This window comes from Centrocercus urophasianus, unplaced genomic scaffold, assembly GCF_019232065.1.
Source record: "Centrocercus urophasianus isolate 14NV4802_14NV808 unplaced genomic scaffold, USGS_Curo_1.0 seq_10, whole genome shotgun sequence".
In the NCBI taxonomy this organism is placed as follows: domain Eukaryota; kingdom Metazoa; phylum Chordata; class Aves; order Galliformes; family Phasianidae; genus Centrocercus; species Centrocercus urophasianus.
In genome coordinates, this window is record NW_024884142.1 from 6,110,419 (window position 1) to 6,131,228 (window position 20,810).

Below are 20,810 nucleotides of genomic sequence, written 5' to 3' on the forward strand. Positions count from 1 at the left end.
TGTGAAGTAACAGGCTTTGAGATTTCTCTTGAGGTGTTTTCATGTACTCTGGGAGTTGAGCTGTAAGTCTTGTCAGGGGTGGAAGGGGACAACTCTTGATTGAAAGATTTCTGGTGGTGAAGAGTTCAACGCATTGCTTAGTAAAGAATTGCAGTTAAAGAATAACAAGAACTTCTGTGTTTTCTTTAGTTTGAATGTATATAAATAAACAGCGATTAGATTTTGTACTGTTTTGCCTTGCACACAAATATGTAAGGCAGTACATATGGAGTCAGAATTGTTATTTGTTTTTTTAAAAGTGCTCTTTGATTCAGTGTTTTTATTTTTGTTGCAACTTGATGTTAAAATGATTTGAAAGAGGATTAGAAAAGTAGTGAAAAGACAGTTCACTGATTAAAAAAAAAAAAAAAAGCAGTCTTGACAAGCTTATTACCTCTTTGTAGGTACTATTTGGTGAAAGTATTAGCATGAACATAATTAAGTTGATTAAATAATCTTAAGGTGTTCCCTTTGAAGCATAAGTAGACGAAGTCGAAGATACATAAAGATGCTTTCAGGAAAGCGTAACAAATGGAGAATGAATCTTGGCATCAGTGATAGGCATCAGGTGAGAGAATAGCAACTTGGTCAGAATATTATGTTTGGAAGTCAAGTGATATAATTTGCTTTTAAAAAAGGAATTCCAAATTTAAAGTCTGGGAGTGGCCAGTATGATGAAGGTGGACCAAAAGTAAACTTGTTTGAATTTGTCTTAGTGTAGTTTTTATGTTACTGTTGTGAATACTCAAGTTAAATTCTGTGTCACTGTGAAAAAACTTCACAGTGCATGAAGCTTAATTAAAAAATTATCTTCTTAAGAAGCAGTTTTTGAAGGAATTGTTCTGTTGTACTTGTTTGAAAATATTTTTTCAAGATTGTCTTTGTGTTCTTCATGAATAATGCATTATGTTGTGCACTGGAAGAAATCTGCTGACACTGGGTTCTACTTTTTGTAATGGAGAGAGTGGAAACAAAGCTAAATGAAACCAAACTTTCCTGCAGAAGTTGTCAGAGATGCCTGCCTTTCTTAGCAGATTGTGCAGAGGATTTGGGCAATTGTATTAAACAGATTTTTCTTATTACTCTGATTTTGCCCATCTCCAATGCTCTATTTTGTAGCTTACCAAATAAAATTAGATACCAGGGTATATAATAAGCAGTGTATTGGTTTCCAACCAATATAGTTGTATTGTAGAGGCTTTTCTCTGCTTGCCTATCTTTTTTCTGAAGGGTTATTATTTTGTTACCAGTCTCCTAAGCAACCTTGAAAGAGCTATTGATGTTGTTTATAAAATCAATGAGTTTGCAATGTTTAGTGGATTCAGAAAAATATCATCTGAGGAGAAAAAGGATGCCCTGTAGCATTTAATATGGCTTGGTGAGCAGCCTGTCAGCTAAGACTTGAAAAGGAAAAAAGTATATACATAAAGTCAATTTAAAATGACAAGGAATCCACACGAGTTCAGGGCATGCCTCAAGGTTCAAATGTTTCATGCATCCTGCTGTGTGCCCTATGCTCATAAGTTTAATAACAGAGTCATTCTATAATAACAAATGCAGAGCGTATTTGTCCCGTACATTCACAATTTTTAAGATCGCAGCAGTGAAATCATTTGTTTTTTTTCTTTTGGAAAATGTCACAACTACAGTTTGCATTCTGAAGTGTTGCTTGGTGGCTGATGGCTGTGAAGCATCATGGTTCATTATGAGGTCTGGGGACACCGTAGTGTGTGGAGTACAGGAGTGGTGTGTTGCAGCTCTGTTTATAATGAACTACGATAAGCTGAGCTGCCAGCAGCCTTGTGGAAGAGAGAACGAGTTGAGGGTTCTGAGTGATGTGTTAAACACAGCTTTGTGTTAGGTGAGAGTGCCTAGATGTAGCCACTGCTCAGATGTTGAGGTAATCAGAAACTGTGTGTGATTTTTTCTTTTTTGTTTAGAACATGTATTCTGTATTTGGTTCGTGTTCTGATTTGCTGTGTCGGCTTTGGATTTCTAAGGCAGAGAACTGAGTTTTACTTGTGATAGTCTGTTATTCTGTAAACAAAGGCAGTCCTAACGATGATCAAAACTTAATTACTTGAAGCTTTTACTTTTTAATGTACAAAGTAAATGAAATAAAGTAATATATCTTGTCTGTAATTTGCAGATCCTGCAGCACTTGTTCTTTGACAGTATTGGTGCTCAGTAGTTTAAACGTTGCTTATTCCTTTTAGCAGTTCTGCAAAATAAAGGATAAGAAAATCAGTGAAAAAGAAAACAAACTATTTAGTATAGTTTCCTTTTTTATTTTTGAAGTCGCATCTGTTACTATGGGTAAACTTATTTATGGTGTTTATAATGGAGAGATTGCAAAGTTTTCTTGTCTTCTTGAAGTGTTTTCTAACTCAGTTGCCTAGCTTAACATTAGTAAAAGTGAAGGTTTTAAAAAAACAAATTCAGTGACATATCTATTAGTCTTAGTTTATTTAGATAAGTTTATGTGTAAGATACTGCAAAAGGAAATTTTTGAACTCATAGTAAATCTCCCTTACGTAACGTTTGAAATTTTGTTCTTGAAATTTAATAAAAATGGAAGAATATTTTGAACATTGGAATCAATTTAAAATGATAGATTTTTTTAAAGTAATGTACAGATGTTTATTTGTTTGTTTAAGATTTGTTTTCATTTATTTTCACAGGCTGATCCAGAAGAACTGATTAAGATGGTAACACAGCATGTTACTCAGCATGCCTGTGCAGACTGGCCTGAAGAAATTGCAACTTTGATAAATCAGTTGCACTACTACAATGAACGACTACTGGATTTTACTCAGGCCCAGATTCTGCAGGGACTTGGCAAAGGAGTAGATGTGCAGAGGTTTACAGCAGATGGACAATACAAGAGGGAAACAATACTAGGATTGGCAGAGTAAGTAAAGTCTATTAAGTTTTTATTATTTGTTTTCAAATTGAGTTACTTTAAACCTCGAAGCAGGAAAGCAAATTAAAAATGATGCTGACCTTTAGATGGGATAAGTTACCAGTTCCTTTAGATGTTTACACTGTAACATGGCTGCAACTGGGGTCTGAAAGAACTACTCCACTTAAATGAAACGTAATTCAAACAATTGGATCTGTAAATTTTAATGATAGAACTCTAACTTCATTTTTAGCAATGAATAGACAAAAAGAAAATCAAGGATGTATGAAATCAGGACATCAGTAGAAGTCTGTTCTCTTCCTTTGATCTTCTCTAAACCTTTCTTTGAAATCTATTAGGATACGCTTAAGATTCAGTTTATGATGCACTGTAGCGAAAGAAATTAGAAAACCTCCAAACTTCAGCTTCTTATTGAGTTTAAGTTGTAATTAATTAAATTCATTTAACATTATAAATAAAATTTATCATATTTTTACCAATTTGGTAGTTTTCATATTCATTTGGGATTACTGAAACTTTCCCTGTTCATGTTTTTCTGACTTTCTAGAATGCTTTTGTCTCATCTTTGTTATCCATAATTGGAAAAAAAAAATAAAGCTGTAGAATAGTAATTTCTCTTTGTTTTAGAAATGCCTTCTATTATCCTCTGCATGCAACTTCTTCAAGCTGTGAGTGTTATAACTTTCATAGAAACATAGAATAGCTTGGGATGGAAGGGACCCTAAAGATCATTTAGTTCCAACCACCCTGCTGTGGGAGGGTTGTCAATCACTGAATTTATTGAAATCTGTATGTTTTGAAGGCAATTTCAGTTGAATGGCTGCTGGAGTGGCATAGGGTTAGTAAAAATGAGACTTTGTAGCATGTAGTTGAGTGGTACTTCATTAGGCAGTTGCAAAGATATAATTAATTACTTTTTCAACTTGCAGCTTGCTTGCTTTAATCTTCTCTGTTGACTCCTAATCTGCAGTTTGAGATGAAAACATTGTGCAAATTTAATAAAGCATTTTTTTTCTTGCTTATTTTTTGAATTATCATTAAGTGGCTCATGTTTTGAATCTTTTATGAAATGCTGTTTGCAGAAACAACACCTGGAAGAAATGATACCTTATTTACAAAAAAGGTTTACACTAGAACAAACAATTTGTTTGTTAAAACTACTTAAATATTATCTTAAGTGTTTAATATTACTTCAGTATTATCTTCCATGATTTGACATATTCTCATTAGAACATCTTACACATTATTTATTAAGCATTTAAAGATCTAGGTGCCTCACGGACTTAATCAAGATTAGTTTTTAACCAGTTTACAGTTGGGGGGGGAGGAGGGAGAGGAGCAGAATATAGCGAGAATATATTAGAGGAAGAATAAGAGAAACTAGAGCAAGACTGAATGGAAATTCTGGAGTAATAACTTGAAGTCCTCAGTAGTTTTAGGCCAACCACGATGTATGACCTTTCTAAATTATTTTTCACTTGAGGCCCAGCTTTTTCATTGTGGATTTTTATTATTATTTTTTTTCCCAATCCATCACTGCTTCTACTTCTGCTTAAATGCTTTAATCAGAAGTTGATTTTAATGCTTGAGTGTCCTGGACTAGGCAGCTTGTGTACTTATGACATGATCAGAATTTCCATCCATTTTCATTGGCCTTATTCTTGGCCAATTCTCTGAATGATTTTGGTGAGTACAAAACAGGTCCCATTCCAGAAGACTGAACCAGAAGGTCCTGTCCTCTTACAGTCTGCTACAGCTTTTAACAATAACATTAGTTTTTGAACCATTGCGTATAGTTTTGATGTACTTCTCTGTTACCAGTCTAAACATAGCTTTTTCTCCCTCATGCTTTGCTGCTGCAGAACTTAAATAGCAGTAACCTTCCATTTTATTTTTCCGCTTCAAATATGAGATGAAAATAAAGGCTCTTGGCTTAAATCTTCATTTCACTTCTCCAGTTTAGATGATAATGTTGTTTTTGCTTTCTAAATCTGAGGGCAGGGGACTGGAAATGTCAGTCTCGTTTCATTATGATTGAATTCAGTACTGGTTGTAATGCTTTCTGTAGCTGACTGATGCATACAACAGTTGTGCATGCACCCATGCACATGTATATAGTACAACAGAGATTTAACAGAACAGCATGGTGGTGGGAAAGTACTCTGAGCTTCCAAATACCTATTTCTGGGAGCTTGAAGATGATCATAAAAAATCCCAGCTGAGTAGTAACGCACAGGCTTATTTTCAGATGCTTTGTGTGTGCTGTGCATTGCTGTCACACAGAGAGAACAGCTAAGAATCATCCATAACAGCTTCTCCTTTCTGTTTTTGCACCACTCCTGGTGCAGAATTGTGTGAGAAAGTAAATCATAACAGTACTCTTCAGTGGGAATTTCTCTGGCAAGTTTCAAGCTTGCAGTGGTCGGCATTTAGTGCTGGGAATGAAGCTCAACTGTGGTTGAAAATCAGAGAGAATGTGTCGTTGCTGTAAGAGCAGAAGAGACAGGAGAGTTGTTTTGAGTTTTCTTTTGCTGTAGTTGAGGTATTTCAGTAAATATTTATATTAAACACATTTTTTTCCTTTTGATGTTTTTTTTCCTTATCCTTTATTTAGTGTAACTAACCTGCCTGATATTTTCCAAGAATTGTCATGATGTGTGAAGGGTATTGTTTAATTTGTTTCTCTTTTTTTTTGTGGTTGTTGTTGTGGTTGGTTGGTTGTTTTTTGTTTTATCTTTGGCATTGTATTAATTCCTGGCATTTTTCTTCCTATTCAGCAGTATTTGCAGCAATTGTCACTATAGAATGTAATGCTACCTTAAATTAAGCGTGTAAAAATCAGAACTAAGATGTATGAATGTGTTGTTAGATCATTAAGGGTGCAGAGAAGATCATGCCTTGTTTAGCGTAGTTCAAATTATGCTATAGATCTGCATTTCTCAATGATGAAACAAAAACAGGATGGACATGAGGTATAATTTTTTTTCTCTTGCTTTCCTTTTGTTGCTATAAATGGTCTGCAGTGATGGTACAGAAAATGTGTCAAGAATTGGTCCCTCATAGGATTTAATGAATCTATGTAGGTGTAAAAGCCACTCAAGTTTATGGAGTAAATTTTTTTTTAACGTGAATCTGCAGAAAAGTGGTGCTAATATCAATTTGCAGAATAGTTTACTGACAGTTGCCATTATATTTTGTATTAGATTGATGTTTTTTTTCCTCCTTTCGTCCTCCATGGTTTCTTAAACAAGAATCTAAAATGACATGGGCAGCAGTGTTCATAATTAAATAATAGATCTGTCATATAAGTGTAAGCATTGCTTTTCTTGGAATTGTAGTTGAAAAAAATAGCATTTGCCATAATTGCTTTGTTTTGTTTCTGTACCAACATAAGATCAAGAACCATGTATATTTATTTGAATGATAATAGCTTCAGTGGACTAGTAAAAATTCATATGAAGTTAACTTCAGGCTTTCATCTGTTAAGAGATTGTTCTATTAAAGGAAAGTGCAGTCAAAATCAAAAACTATTGTTGGTGTTTTTAGGACACTTAGAGTGTAACTGGACACCTTCACACTTCAAGTCTGCAAATACTAGAAATGCTTCTGGTTGTGAACTTGTACATACCTGCATACCAGTTGTGCTAAAACACTTAATGTGTTGCGACTAAATCAAGTAAGAGCTGTGATATAGAATCACAGAATGGCCAGGGATGGAAGGGACCTCAAGGATCGTGAATCTCCAACCCTCCTGCCACATGCAGGGCCACCAACTTCCCCATTTAATACTAGACCATAGAATACATTTGTTCACTTTTTATTTTGTAATCAAAATGAAAGCAAAACTGAATTCTTTTTGCTACAGCAAAAAGGTTAAGCAGAAACCCAACTGCCACTGAGAACCAAGGTGTGTATGGAGCAGTGCTTGCCTTCAAAACACTTCTGTCTCTGATGTATTTTAATTTTTCCCCAAATAGAGCAACATATAAAATAAATGCAAGAAAGCATGCTTTGGGTAATGTTATTTAGCTATGATTAGAACTAACTTACTGGTTTTTGAGAAAAAAGGTTAACAAAAATCGTTACTCCTGTAATGTAGATAATGATTTATTGTCATGTCTCTAGGAGCTTAGTGTAACTTTCCCTTGTTCTATTTTACATCTTTTTTCTATAAGAACGCTTGAAGAAAATGTGTACAAGATTGCTGTTTCTTTGGCTCAGCGATACAGTGTTCCACTTTGGGAAGTTTATATGATACATCTGGAGTTTTTATTCACCGACAGTGGGTAAGTTTTCTTCCCTGCATATTCACATAGAAGCCTGTTACACGGAAGTATGTCCTAACCTGAGAAAATGGCAGTATTTGGGGGGCAAACATAGGTTTGTTTTCATTTTTCTTGCATTGTGACACGTTATGGATTTCTGTTTGGCTTTTCCATATGATGCTTTTGTAATCTGCCATAAAAACGTGTTATAAATGAGACCTTGAGCATTTTATTGTTCTTTTAAGAATCAAGTCTGTAATAGCAAAGTATTTTATGTTTTTACAGTTCCTCGGAAAATGATTCTTTAAAACATCATGCCTCAGAACATTCCTTTTACAAAATCACAGAATTGATTGGGCTTGGGTTGGAAGGGACCTTAAATATAATCTATTCCAATCCCCCTGCTGTGGAGAGAGTTGCCAGCTTGCTAGATCAGGCTTGCCTTGCCTTGAAAGTCTCCAGTATTGAGATGTCCACAGCTTCTCCAGGCATCCTGTTCTAGTGCCTCACCACTCTGAGAGAAACATTCCCTTCTAACATCTAGTCTAAATCTCTCCTTTTAGTTTAAAGCCATATCCCCTTGTCCTATCACTATCAGACCATACAAAAATTGATCTCCCTCATAACTATAAGCTCCTTCTGTATTTGTTGAACTCTCCTAAATAATCACAATCAAAATAAATTTTGGCTTCTCAGTCATGTTCTTCATCTATCCGAGTTCCTCTTTTCCCCCTTCTTTTTAATAGAAATAATTTTCTACATTTTCTTGGCCATTTTTCTAGACTACAAGGCTGCAGCCAGCCATGCCTGGCATTGATATCAGTGAGATGCTTCTCTTTCATTCTACATTTAGTTCATGTCTTTTTTTTTTTTTTTTTCCTTTTCAGACTTTGGTATCTTGTCAATCATACAAGTTCTTTAGCATATTCAAAGAGAAATAAACCTGTTCAGTGAACGACCAAGTTACTTGCTGAAATAGTGCATTTGGATGACAGTGAGGTAGAGCCCCCTGTGCAATATAGCAGCTGTTATCTGTTGTTCTGACAGACATAATGAAATTAGTTGGTTTCAGATTTTTAACTTGACAGTAGCACTAGCTTGCAGTATTATTTCAATCTCAGCATTAACTATTAATTAAAAGGCATTAGAATGTTTTATAGAATATAAAAACAAAAACAAAAAAGCCAACAAAAAATAAAGCCTGATAGATTTTGGTACAAGCTGTGAGAAGTTGAAATACCATTGTGGGATTTTCTTTGCTTCCTCTAGAAAACAGAAGTTGTGTTGTCAGAATTTGATTCTGCTTCATGATTTAGTATTTTAAACTAAATGGAGCATTGGGGTGTAAATTTGGCAACATTGGAGTGAATGTGAAAGAATCAGCTGATTTAACTGGGACTAAAGTACCAAAGGTGTTTTCACCAGTTTTCCGACACTTTTTGTTCTGTCTGTTAGTATTCATGGAATTCTGAAATCACTGAAGTACAAAGTAACAACTATTTCCCTAATGAAATTCAAAATCTTGCAAATTGATACATAATAGCATAATACACTGCTGAGTATGTTTTGTTGTATCATAATCTTGTTTTAAAGTTGATTGACAGCGTATGGCCATTAGAGTATATTTTAGCTTTGGGATTATGGCATTAATAATGTATGACTCATTATGCATTCATTCTGAAATGAAGTCTATTCTAAGACATAATCTCTTTAACCAAATATGCAGCGTTGCTATAAGCCAGCCTTTATAGACAAACTCAAATGAAGGATCTAAATCGTTTGTATTAACTATTTCTTTGATTAGTTGATGACAAATGAACATGTTTTTCAGTTGTGCTTTGAATTTGAAAAACTATATATAATTCAATGAAAACTAATACTGGTGTCTTTTAGAAGGATCTGGTCGAACTTGATTTCCAAACTCTTAAAATACCTTCTGTGATTTTGTCAGCTGGAAATTTTTTGTCTTCATGAATTCTATTCCAGAATCTTTCAGAAGGGTGAAATGAACCCTTCTTCTTCTTCTCCCAAAAAATAACACAAAAGAAACAAAACCATACAACAACACTCTGCCAATTAAAGCTTAATATTCATTCAGCCTATAGTTTGATCTTTGGTATGGAAAGAAAAACTTACGTAGATCACTTTCCTGAAATAAATCTGTTCTGAGTGTCTGTTATTACGTGTGAATAGCACTTCATTTACATTAATATTGTCCATTTTTCCCTTAATGTGGTAGAACTATAACATTTAAACAGTAAGAATTTAGAGATTTAAATTGATGCTTACAAGCTTTGTAGCCTAATTGTGAGCTAAGTTCTAGGCAAAGAAAAAAACAAAAAAATTCTCCCTTAGAAATCAGATACTCATTTTAAACTGAGAGAGGTTGCTTATGTAGTATTTATTGTATGAAACACATGTTTAGGAGTGAAGCTTAGACATGTTTTCCTTGAATGTCGAACAGAAACGTGTGTCATATATGGCATATATACTGAGGAAAAAAAATTGTCAGAATTCTAATGTAATCAATTCCAAGGTACTGATGCTAAAATGTGGTTAAAAGATATTCAATCTCATATTGAAACATACTGCCTAATGCGGTGAGTGGCTGGATGCAGGAGAGAGTCAAGGTGATAGTCATCAATAAGTGACTTCTTTCCTTAGATTTCAGTTACCTGTCTGATAGATGTATAAATTCAAGATGAGACTTCATTGATATACATCCATTTTTGTCCTAGTTGAGGAGAAAATGTGAGACTGGCTGAGGTCAACCTGAGATTTTCTGGCATTTTCATAACTTTCCATGGACGACAGTTTGAAAGTCACAGCAATAAAACTGTCAAATTAAATACTCTAAGCATGAGTGACAGTGTCAAATAGGGCAGGAACCAATTTTCAATGATAATCTCTCTCAAAGCATGCACGAATTCTCATTTTCAGCGGAAAATACAAGGTACTAGGTTAGGAGAACTGATCGAGCTTAAGATTCGCTAGCATCTTTCAGCTACAGGTGCCATGTGGTTTATCTGTCATTTTTAAGGGCTTCCTATATGCATCCATTGAATTACGTCTACTTTTACATTTAAGTATAATTAGGGATTTGCAATGCTTTTTTTGAATTCCATTTCAGTATGCATCTCCCATAATCTACATGTTCAAGTAAGCAGATAACATGATCAGGAAATTGACGATCTCCTTTACTTTTGTTTATGAAGAATTGAAACTATCAAAACCTTTAAGAATAAGTATTTACACTTCCAAAATCTCTTGAAAAGTTGAACTTAACTGACTTCATTGTGTAAACAAGTAAGTGTTCTGTCTTCGTGAGTGTTCAGCTGAAGACTCATTCGTGACATGTCCAAACCTTTAAAGCAGAATTCTATCTAAATGCAGGTTGTCCACACTGGAAATAGAAGAAAGAGCACAAAGTCTTGGTCTTTTTGAGACTTTGAAAACAAGTCCCGAAATCTTATACGAACACATGGTGAAATATGTTTACCCAAGTATTGAAGGTAGAGATCACCAGCGGTTGCTTTATTATTTCACACTCCTGGAAAACTGTGGTTGTTCAGAAGTTGTGAAGCATACCGTGAAGCCTGAAACTCACATCAGACTCCTGAAAAAGTTCAAAGCAGTTGCACCAGGTATGAGAGCTACTGCCTATTTTTCGTTTGTTTTTCTAGCTATACTTACTGTTCTGTTATGCTGACACGAATATGCTTATTGAATTTACACTTGCCAGGCAATTTCTTGTTAATGAACATATCAAATGCATGTAAGTAATTTATTAGGTAGATGGCATGCCTTATAGGAGCCTATTATAAGATTCTTTTCTTTGTATTACAAGAAATTTTGATCATCGTAGTAAGCAAAAAAAAAAAAAAAAAAAGAATTAAAAATATTGAATCAGTGATGCATGTCAAAATTATTAGCAATAATTTATAGTGAATTTTCAAAGTAGAAATACAGACATCCTGGAGCATAAGCCTGAAAGTTTCGTGTGAACCATCTTAAGCAATTTTGAGAATATTATCTTCAAAAGTCTATGTTACGTAGTTTGTCAAAAATTGTAAGCAGTTTTGTAAAGAGGCTAATTTTATTTTGTGCTTTTGCTTTGATGTTACCTTCTGCTTTTGCAAAAAAAAAAAAAAACAAACTTTATTTATCCCCTTATGTTATTTCTTCCCTTTTTCCTCTCTAGTCTGTATGCATGATTGTGAATGAAAGAGGAGTGAGAGTTTTTCTAGTTTTACACAGAAATGTGAAGATGTAGTTTTGAATAACTAGTTGTTTTTGAAGATGTAGTTTTGAATGTAGTTTTGAATAACTTCTATTTTGTTTGCCTTTTTCTTTTTGTCAATAGGTCTTAATTACAAAAAGCTAATGGATGAAAATGAAAACCCTTTGGAAACATTGGAGCCCATACTTACAAGTCAAAATATTTTATCAATTTCCAAACTGGCTCCCAAAATCCCTAAAAAAGATGGCAGTATGCTGTCACCAAGCTCTCTTTATGCTGTCTGGTTACAAAACCTTTTTTGGAATGGTGATCACCATCTCATTAAAAAAACACCAGAAACCATGGATGAATTGCTACATGCATATGATGTGTGTTCAAAGTACTTTGATAGACTGGATCCAGATGATATAATCACTTTCATTGATGAAATTACCTTTTCTTCAAAAGCTGTCACAAAGGTAAGTGGATCTATTTGAAGAATTTCAAACTTCAGGTGGAGCTCAGTTAATATTCTGTGAGGGAGAAATTCATAGCAAGATTTGGTATTTTTAATTTTACAGTTCTTAAGGATCATTTCATGAGCATATACATGGTACACTTTTTTCTTTTTACTTCTGTCAGTATACAAAGAAAAATAATTGTTTGGATAGAGGAGCTAGCTCTGGGGATAAGAGAGATTTTCATGGAGCATTAAAGTCCCAGTATTCTGTTTCAGAAGAGAACAAGATATTCTTCTCATGTGTTTATTTTACTTGTGCTAATCCTAAAATTCATTGTGCTGCAAGCTTCTATTTACTACTAGTCTTTTGCATACTGAATAAGATGCTCTACAGAGAAGTGTTCTGGGCCGCTGCATATGGTTTCCAGGCGCTGTAATAATTTAAATGATAAACTGTGTCGTAATTTCCATCTGGCTGAAAGCCTAGCACTGAAAGAATGTACTCTCATGTCTGTAGCATAAGCTATCAGATCTGCCTTTTACTTTTGCCCAGTGAAACTTAGTTATAAAGCTATTTCTAACACAAAATTTTACCTATGCTTTGTCATATATCTTTACTATGAAGCACAAAAGAGTGATAACAGATTGCTTAGGTACAGGAGGGACGTGGAGCTCTTAGAGTGGGTCCAGAGGAGGGCCACGAAGATGATCAGGGGCTGGAGCAGCTCTCCTATGAAGAAGGGTTGAGGGAACTGGGATTGTTTAGCTTGGGAAAGAGAAGGCTCCAGGGAGACATCATTGTGGCCTTCCAGTACTTGAAGGGAGCATAAAAATAGGAGGGGGAACGTAAACCCTGTTTACGAGGGTGGACAGTGGGTGGACAAGGGGGAATGGTTTTAAACTGAGACAGGGGAGGTTTAGGTTAGGTATTAGTAAGAAGTTTTCCACACAGAGGGTGGTGACACACTGGAAGAGGTTGCCTGAGGAGGTTGTGGATGCCCCATCCCTGGAGGCATTCAAGGCCAGGCTGGATGTGGCTCTGGGCAGCCTGGTCTGCTGGTTGGTGACCCTGCACGTAGTAGGGGGGTTGAAACTAGATGATCATTGTGGTCCCTTTCAACCAAGGCCGTTCTGTGATTCTGTAATTTCCTTAAGAGCTTGAGATACTGTCTTCACTAGCTTAATCTGAAATGGAAAGATGGTGGAGATTTTTTTAAATCTTCTCTATTCTGCATCATGCTCATTTTACAGAGCTGTTTATTCATGTTTTCCCATGAGGTGTCATTTTTTTTTTTTTCCTCTCTGCATATTGTTTTAATGTTCCTGCTGTACTAGAATACAAATACTGCAAGTGGTGTAACTTAAAAGAGTGCCAGAAAAGTGAAAACTTTTTGTTATTCATTGAATCGTGTCTCTGGTGACAACAACACAGCCCGAGAGAACAACATGGAGCTGCATCAGGCAAGGGGCAGGTGGATGTTAGGCAAGGGCTCTACATCAGAGTGTGCTTGGACCCTGGAGCAGACTGCCCAGGCAGTGGTTATGGCATGATGCTGCAGCAGTTCAAAACATGTCTGAATAGTGCTCTCGGTGTGGAGTCAGGAGTTGGACATAATGATTCTTGTGGGTCTCTTCCAACCAGGTTTATTTCATGATTGTAAGAGAGTTTCATGCCTATTGGGAGATATTTGTAGTCATGATGAGGTCTCAGTTGCTAGACATGACCCTGCACTGAGGTGGCTAGGGGATGACTGTATTCAAGTGAGAAGGAAATGTTGTCTTCATGTATGACTGCTGCTAGTTATTACTTTAAACTCTTATCTGTTATTTTGCCTTGAGCATTTCAGAAGCTATTTCTCATTTATGAATGATGTAGGGAGTAACATTCCCTGTGAACGTATTTTGAAATGTTATGTTTGTTTCTGTTTAGGATTCTAATATGGTTTCTGTACTCTCTTAAGATGAATAGGTGTAAAGAAAAGGAATTGCTGATAGTTCTTTGAAGGTTATTGTGGTTGCTCTATAAGCAGAACTTAGCAAAAACCTTTTGGGCTGAAGCCCAAAAGTCATAAAACGAACTTGAGAATTGTTTGAAGCAGTTGATCAGATCAGCTGATTTAGCATCTACTGTGCACTGGGTTTGAGAATAAAACAGCTATTTAATCAGCTTGCAACTATTCTTGTCTTAGAATCCAGACACTAATTTTCAAGTGGAAAGTGTACAATGAAAAATTATCGTAACAGTTCCTGAGATGGTATTTATCTGGTATCTTTTTCCTATAACTTTTATGTATGAAGTATTTTTCAGTTTAATGCTGTACCTTTTACTTAGAATTTTAGTTCTGTATTTATACAGAATACTATTTATTTAGAAATATTTACTACAGAATAGATAAATAAATATATAAAAATAAATTTATATAAATAAATATTTAGAAATATTTGCTACAGAATACTATTTATTTAGTTCTTTATTTATTTAGTTCTGTATCTAATATTTCTGTACATTTTTGTACTTCATAGAGATATTGATATTTAACATAGGTAAAGGTCTGCAAAACACTTGATGCTTACACATGAAATAATCAAGGAACAATCAGGAAATTCTGAAGTGATAAGTTATGGAAGGAAGGTCAAGTAGGTAGGATAGGACAGTTACTATGGTGTGATAAGGCTGCATGGAAGGCTGTGCAAGTTGAACTTCCAGGGTATCACTGGAATTTTAACTGAGTGGGAATTTAGGAAGCTGATACCAGAATATCACTCACTGTTTTATTAGCAGAAGTAAGGAGAGGCAGGTAACAGGCAGCAAAGCAATTGGAAGCCTCTTCTACTTTTGTGTCACTTGATAGGACAGAATGTGGAAACAGTGCTTAACTTTAAAAGGGGAATTAAAGCATAGGGATTTAGTGCTGACTTCTGCAACTTGTAATTGTTAGTGAGAAAGACAGGAACTTGCTGGGGTTTTGACAGTGGGTCCCCTTCCTCACCTTTACCTTCTACTTGCTCTTCTATAGAAATTTTTAAAAATTTATGTTTTAATAAGAGACATTTGTGGGTAATGTCACAATAATTACAGCATGGAGTATGGGTTGGGAAAGAAGAGCAGCCATAGGTCTGATTTATTACAGAACTTTTCTTATGATCAGATGTAGAAGTCGTTTGCATTTTTCATATGTGAAGATGCCATAGCAACTACTTTCATTGTTGCTTCTTTTATGCTACTAATAAATAGGCATCTGAAAGGTAGAAGGATAGCTTCTCAGATTAGTTGGGCCAGTGGAAAATGAGTTTAAAGGGAGATGAATGAGCAGTGTTCAGCTGGCAAAGAAATTGAGAGGAAAATCTCAATTGAAAAAGTGAATGGGCTTTTTATACTTGCCAATAGCCTTTTACATAACTATGTTAGTTGTCCTTTCACATCTAGTGATTTGAAGTATGGTGAGGTTTTAGGTGACTGTGTGCTCATATAAGAGCTCAGATGTGCTCTTCCATATTTTTGCAGTCAACAGAAATTAGATACTACCTGGAAGATGAGATTCAGTTCCCCAGTCTTAAAGATTCAAACTAAGGGGTGACTGGGTGGTGGAAACTTGTATCACGGTGGGAAACCGGTAAATCATTAAGCCCAAAGTAATGCTGTTAATGTACTGGATATTCTGTACAAGACGGATTAGACAACTTCCCAAACGTTTTTTTGCTTGATTTTTTTTTAATGCCAGCATGTCTATAGGACACTGGGCATGTTTTCCAGAGGGAGATTGAGTGACTTGTGAAGCTATTAATAATACTTGATTGTTCTAGTGGCTAGTTATTCTATGTTTATTTTTTTAAATGCTTCTTTTGCTAGACTGTTTAATTTTTAAATTCCAGCTTATAGACTTCTTTTTCTGCTGTACTGAAGAGATAATCATCAAGGTTTTGTTTCCACAAATTCTGCAGGAGCCTCTTCAACTTGTCTTTGATACACTGAGTTTGGGGACTTTTCTGATCTTTTCCTTTTTTTCTAATCTTTCATTATTTTTACAACTCTTCTGTGGGTGTGGTATATCAGCATCTGCCTGCAGTTGGACAAAGCATAGATGGATGGTGAATGAAGCAAGTCAAGTTTTTAACTCTTAGTTTCACACATTGAAGGACTGAAGCATTGATCCTTCCATCAACATAAGCTACATTTGGAAGATATTGTGGTGATGACTGGCATTAAATGGAGTCCACAAGTTGTGAATGATGTTCCCCAAGGGACAGAAATGGAGCCTGTCCTGTTCAATGTCTATTGATGACTTGGACGAGGGTGTTGAGTGTGTTTGCGGATGATGCCATGCTGGGAGGAAGTGTAAGTTTGCTTGGGGGTAGGAATGCCCTTCAGAGGGATCTGAACAGCCTTAATTGCTGGGCTGAGGCCAATGGGATTAAGTTCAACAAGACCAACTGCTGGGTCCTGCGTTTTGGCCACAATAACTCTTCAGGCAGAGTAACTGGAAGACTGTGTGGGAAAAAATGGACCTGGGGGTGCTGGTCAACACTCGACTAAATGTGAGCAAGCAGAATGCCCAGGTGGCCAAGAGGGCCAGTGGCATCCTGGCTTGTGTCAGAAATAGTGTTGTTGTAGGAGCAGGGAAGTGTTCATCCATCTGTGCGCGGCCCTGGTGAGGGCACACCTCGAGTACGGTGCTCAGTTTTGGGCCCCCCACTACAAGAATTGAGGCCCTGGAGCGTGTACAGAGAAGGGCAACAGAGCTGGTGGGGGATGTGGAGTGCAGATTTTATGGGGAGTGGCTGAGGGAGCTGGGATTGTTTAGTCTGGAGAAGAGGAGGCTCTTGGGAGACCTTACCACTTTGTTACAGCTACCTGAAGGGAGGTTGTGGTGAGGTGGGTTTTGGCTTTTCTCCTATGTAACTAGTGATAGAACTAGAGAGGATAGCCTCATGTTATACCAGGGAAAGTTCAGGTTGGATATTAGGAAAAATTTGCTCTTTGAGAGCAGTCAGGTGTTGGAATAGGCTGCCCACAGGGGTGGTGGATTCACCATCCCTGGAGGTGTTCAGGAAATGTTTAGATGTTGTACTGAGGGACATGGTTTAATGGAAAATATAGATGGAAGGTGGACTTGATGAACTTGGAGGTCCTTTCCAATATTGGTGATTATATGGTTCTATGATATTTACGACCTTTTAAATATTCTATATATGAGATTTCCCATTGTTTAGGTACTCCATATGTTCAGTGGCATTAACACATTTTTGAATGCATTTGGATTTTTTTCTTTTAGTAATTCTCCTTTATTTTAAATAATGCTGACTTTGCAAATTCTTAATTACAGCTGTGATCATAGCAACTTTGTCTTCATGGCTTCCTTTGTGACCTAAAGTATTTAATATGTTTTTAAATATATTTTTAAATTCTGTTGTTGCAGACATTTCTTCTGCTTGTGCTAGATGATCTGTTGCATCTTCAGAGAACCATCTGTTTCAGCTTGTATGTCGTTACCCAGAAGTTCATTGAAACATGCCTGAAAACCAACCACAAAACCACAACTGAAATCAATTAACTTTTATGTCATCATATTTTCATTATTGAGGATAATATCCCAAATGAGGATGGGTGTAATATGTTAGATAGGAAGAAAAGATTAGAGCTTAAGATCGGAAAAGAGAACAAAAAACAGTGGTAAATCAATTAGATCATCTATAGAGAGAATTGAAGTTTTTACTTCACAGCCTCCACAGACTCCCACATTTGTTTGATGTATGGCTTATGGTTTTTTTTTTTTGTGGTTGTTTTCTACTCCATTCCTTTTTTTTTCTTTGTGTAACTTCTGATACAAAGGAAGAACTTCACAAGTAGTGTAATGGTTTTATTTGAAAGGTTGACCCTTATTTCTTTTGAGTTTGTAATGCCTTTTTGACAATTTTCATCTAGCTTAAGCAGGAATATGATATGCACATTTTGACTAAGTGCCAAATGGATGAACAGTGGACAACTCACTACTGCATCATCTTCTCTTTCAGTTTGAACAACTTTAAATGCCATTTTAATTAGTTGTAGAAAAAGCTCAGCTTTAAAGAAGTTCTTTGTAATATTCGGTACCTTTTGGCTGACTGATTGACTTCTTAGCATTTTACATTGTTTTAAGGAAGAAGAGTGTAACTATACTTGAAGATTTACAAGACGTGTTAATAATGTTCTTACAAAGCACAGCTGCATTCACATGTCAGATTTTGAATTACTTGTCATCTTTTTATCGCTTTTTATCACTATGCTCCAGTTCAATCAGTTTGTCTTGTATGACATCTTTCCTCATATGTATTAATAGTACCTCTTTTTCTGACATCAATACATAGATACTTCATTGTACCTTACCATTAATATATTCTAATAAGTCTGCTTCAAGAGAAAACTTAAGGAGTAGTGTCTTTCCTACAACTGATTCCTTACTTTTGTTAGAACTTCTACACTGTTCTTCAGATTAATTGTACTATAGGTGGAGTTATTTTTTTTCATGATAGCTTATGTGCCATGGATTTTTTGTTTATTATTTTCTACAAAGTACTGCACCTGCTGATTTGTGGCTAAACCAAAGTCGATAACACACCAATGTTTTGACTTGCACAGCATCAAGACTTTCTCTCCTTCTCCAGGTTAGTAAGTTGGATGTAGGCAAAAAGGTAGAAATGACAGCTGACTAAATCTGGCCAAAAGAGTTCTTTACCACGTGATGTCATGCTCAGCAGTAACAAATGTGAGTGTTGAGGTGATCAGAGATTTTCTTGGCACTGTTTTGTTTATGGGAGGTGGTGAGTGATTGCCACAGTTTCTCACTCCTTCATGTTTTAAACTTTCTTTGTCTTCATTCACAAGTTTTTTTGCCTTTGCTATTCCAGTTGTCTTCTCCCACCTGTAAGAATTGGGAACCATCTTTCATTATTCTATAATTAAAGTAACTTGGTTTTCCTTCTACTGTGTCTTGTTGAGATATGCCTAGATGGCATTTGGTCATTGAAGTACGTGAAGATGGAATTCGATGGCAGAGACAGGAACCAAACCAAACTGTTTACTTTGAGCATCAGGCAGTGTGTATTTGTTGGTTGCCCAGAGAGTCTGTAGAGTCTTCTTGAAGATCTTCAAAATCTGCCTGGATCTAGTCCTGAGAAACCTTCTGTGGGTATTTTTGCTTGTGTCCCTGCTGGAGTTAGGCCACATAAACCAGAGGGCCCTGTCAACCTCATCCAGTCTGTGATAGTGATGCTGGGGGTCCCAGGTTTTTATTAAAAGTGAAACTGTTTCTATCACCTCATAGCTGAATGTTAATCACTGTCAGTAAGAGTGACAGGATCAGAAAGTTCATAAGTAAATAAATGTTACTTGTGCAATACTTTAAGAAGTACTTAAATATTCTGAAGATAATAGGCTTCTGCAATGGATTTTTATCCTAAGGAGTGAAATCTGTTGGGCTGAAAGTGTGTGACGTTCCTTTATTTGAATATGAAAGAAAACTGATTTTTAGTTTTTGTTGTTGTTGTTTTTGTTTTTTTTTTACCACATATTGAAGCCCATGGAATTAATGATCCTTTTGAACTTTAAAACCTCTTAGAAAAAAGAATACTTCACATTCGAACAAAGATTGAAGTAGCCCCTAAGCTATTTTTTTCACTGAATATGACACCAAATCTCATTACTGAACTGACTAGAAATATGGAGGATAGCCATTTATGTTTGGGAATAAAATAATCATAGAGAAGATATGCTAGTAGTGCTGCATTTTAGTAGTATGCAAATAAGAATGCAAAATTAAAATAGTCTTGGAATACCATTCTTGTTTTTAATGCTCTGTTCTATGTATGCTGATAGCATCATGACTTTATGCATGCAGAATATTCACACAGTTCTCTAGGATATAACAGTTAGATGGAATACTTAAATTGTTTGCCTTTTTGCATCTCTCTTAATTGCGTTTTGAACATTAGAAAATATACAGTTGAAGGGAGAAAATGAAAAATATAGCTGTTTTCATCTTTTATGAGGTTTACAAAATGGATGCATAAATCCATCCACAGTCATTAAATTGTAACATGATATGAAGAGTCTCACCTTTTCCCTGCTTTTATTATATCAGCTTAGTTTTCCTCTTTCTGTGGTAAATCCAGCTTTTTCCTATTCAATATGTCGTACAGATCCAAGCTTTGTTTTCTGTTTTTTGTGTAGATCTACTTTGCAATTAACACTGTTAGCATGTCTTTGTCTAGTAAACCAGTAGTTAAAATAACTGATGTTAAAGTATCTAATGCTGTGGGTGTAGGCAAAGGAGACCTCCATCCGTCAGAAAGTTTATTTCAAGCATCTTAAAGCAGGACTTGAAATTATAATTTAACAATTTATACATGATGTATAATTTTAAAAATGATATTTCAGACTTTGTTTTAGATTTCTAGCTGATGCTGCTGTTAAGTGCACAGCAGTTTGCTGCAAATGCTGTCTGTTTAAAGAGTGTTTCCATCTTTATCTGCTCCCAAAGTAGTCCTGGATTCTGGAAGCTTGGAAATCAGTAATTGTTGCCTGGCTTCTATTCTGAAGTACTCAGTTCCATTCTGATGCACTGGAATAACCCCATCATGCCAGATGGAAGCATAGAAGGAGACTTCATTCAGTGTATGCATGAATGTATCTGGAAAATGATCTCCACTAGAAGTTTAATGGAAAAAGCAGACTTTTTTTTTTTTTTTTTTTTTTTTGCTTTAATGCCTAGATACATCTGGTTGTAAAGGTCTTTCATAACAGCAAGTTGTTATTCTGTATAACTTGCACTTTAAATATGTAGATTTGAAAGGAGTTTCTATCTCTCTTAAAGCCAATCTGTTGCAGCCTACGTTTTATTAAAATTATGTAGAACTGTAATGTACTTC

The 20,810-nt window shown here is 35.7% G+C and overlaps 1 protein-coding gene across 2 annotated transcripts in view; it reads left to right on the forward strand.

Annotated features, from left to right (window-relative positions):
* The window catches only part of NBAS (NBAS subunit of NRZ tethering complex), a 160,150-nt gene that overhangs the window by 85,255 nt on the left and 54,085 nt on the right, over positions 1-20,810 (forward strand). For both annotated transcript variants that reach the window (XM_042823108.1, XM_042823195.1), the window contains exons 41-44: positions 2,721-2,950; positions 7,138-7,248; positions 10,621-10,871; positions 11,591-11,925. In XM_042823108.1, the coding sequence (XP_042679042.1) occupies positions 2,721-2,950; positions 7,138-7,248; positions 10,621-10,871; positions 11,591-11,925 (927 nt within the window). The remainder of the gene's footprint in view (positions 1-2,720; positions 2,951-7,137; positions 7,249-10,620; positions 10,872-11,590; positions 11,926-20,810) is intronic.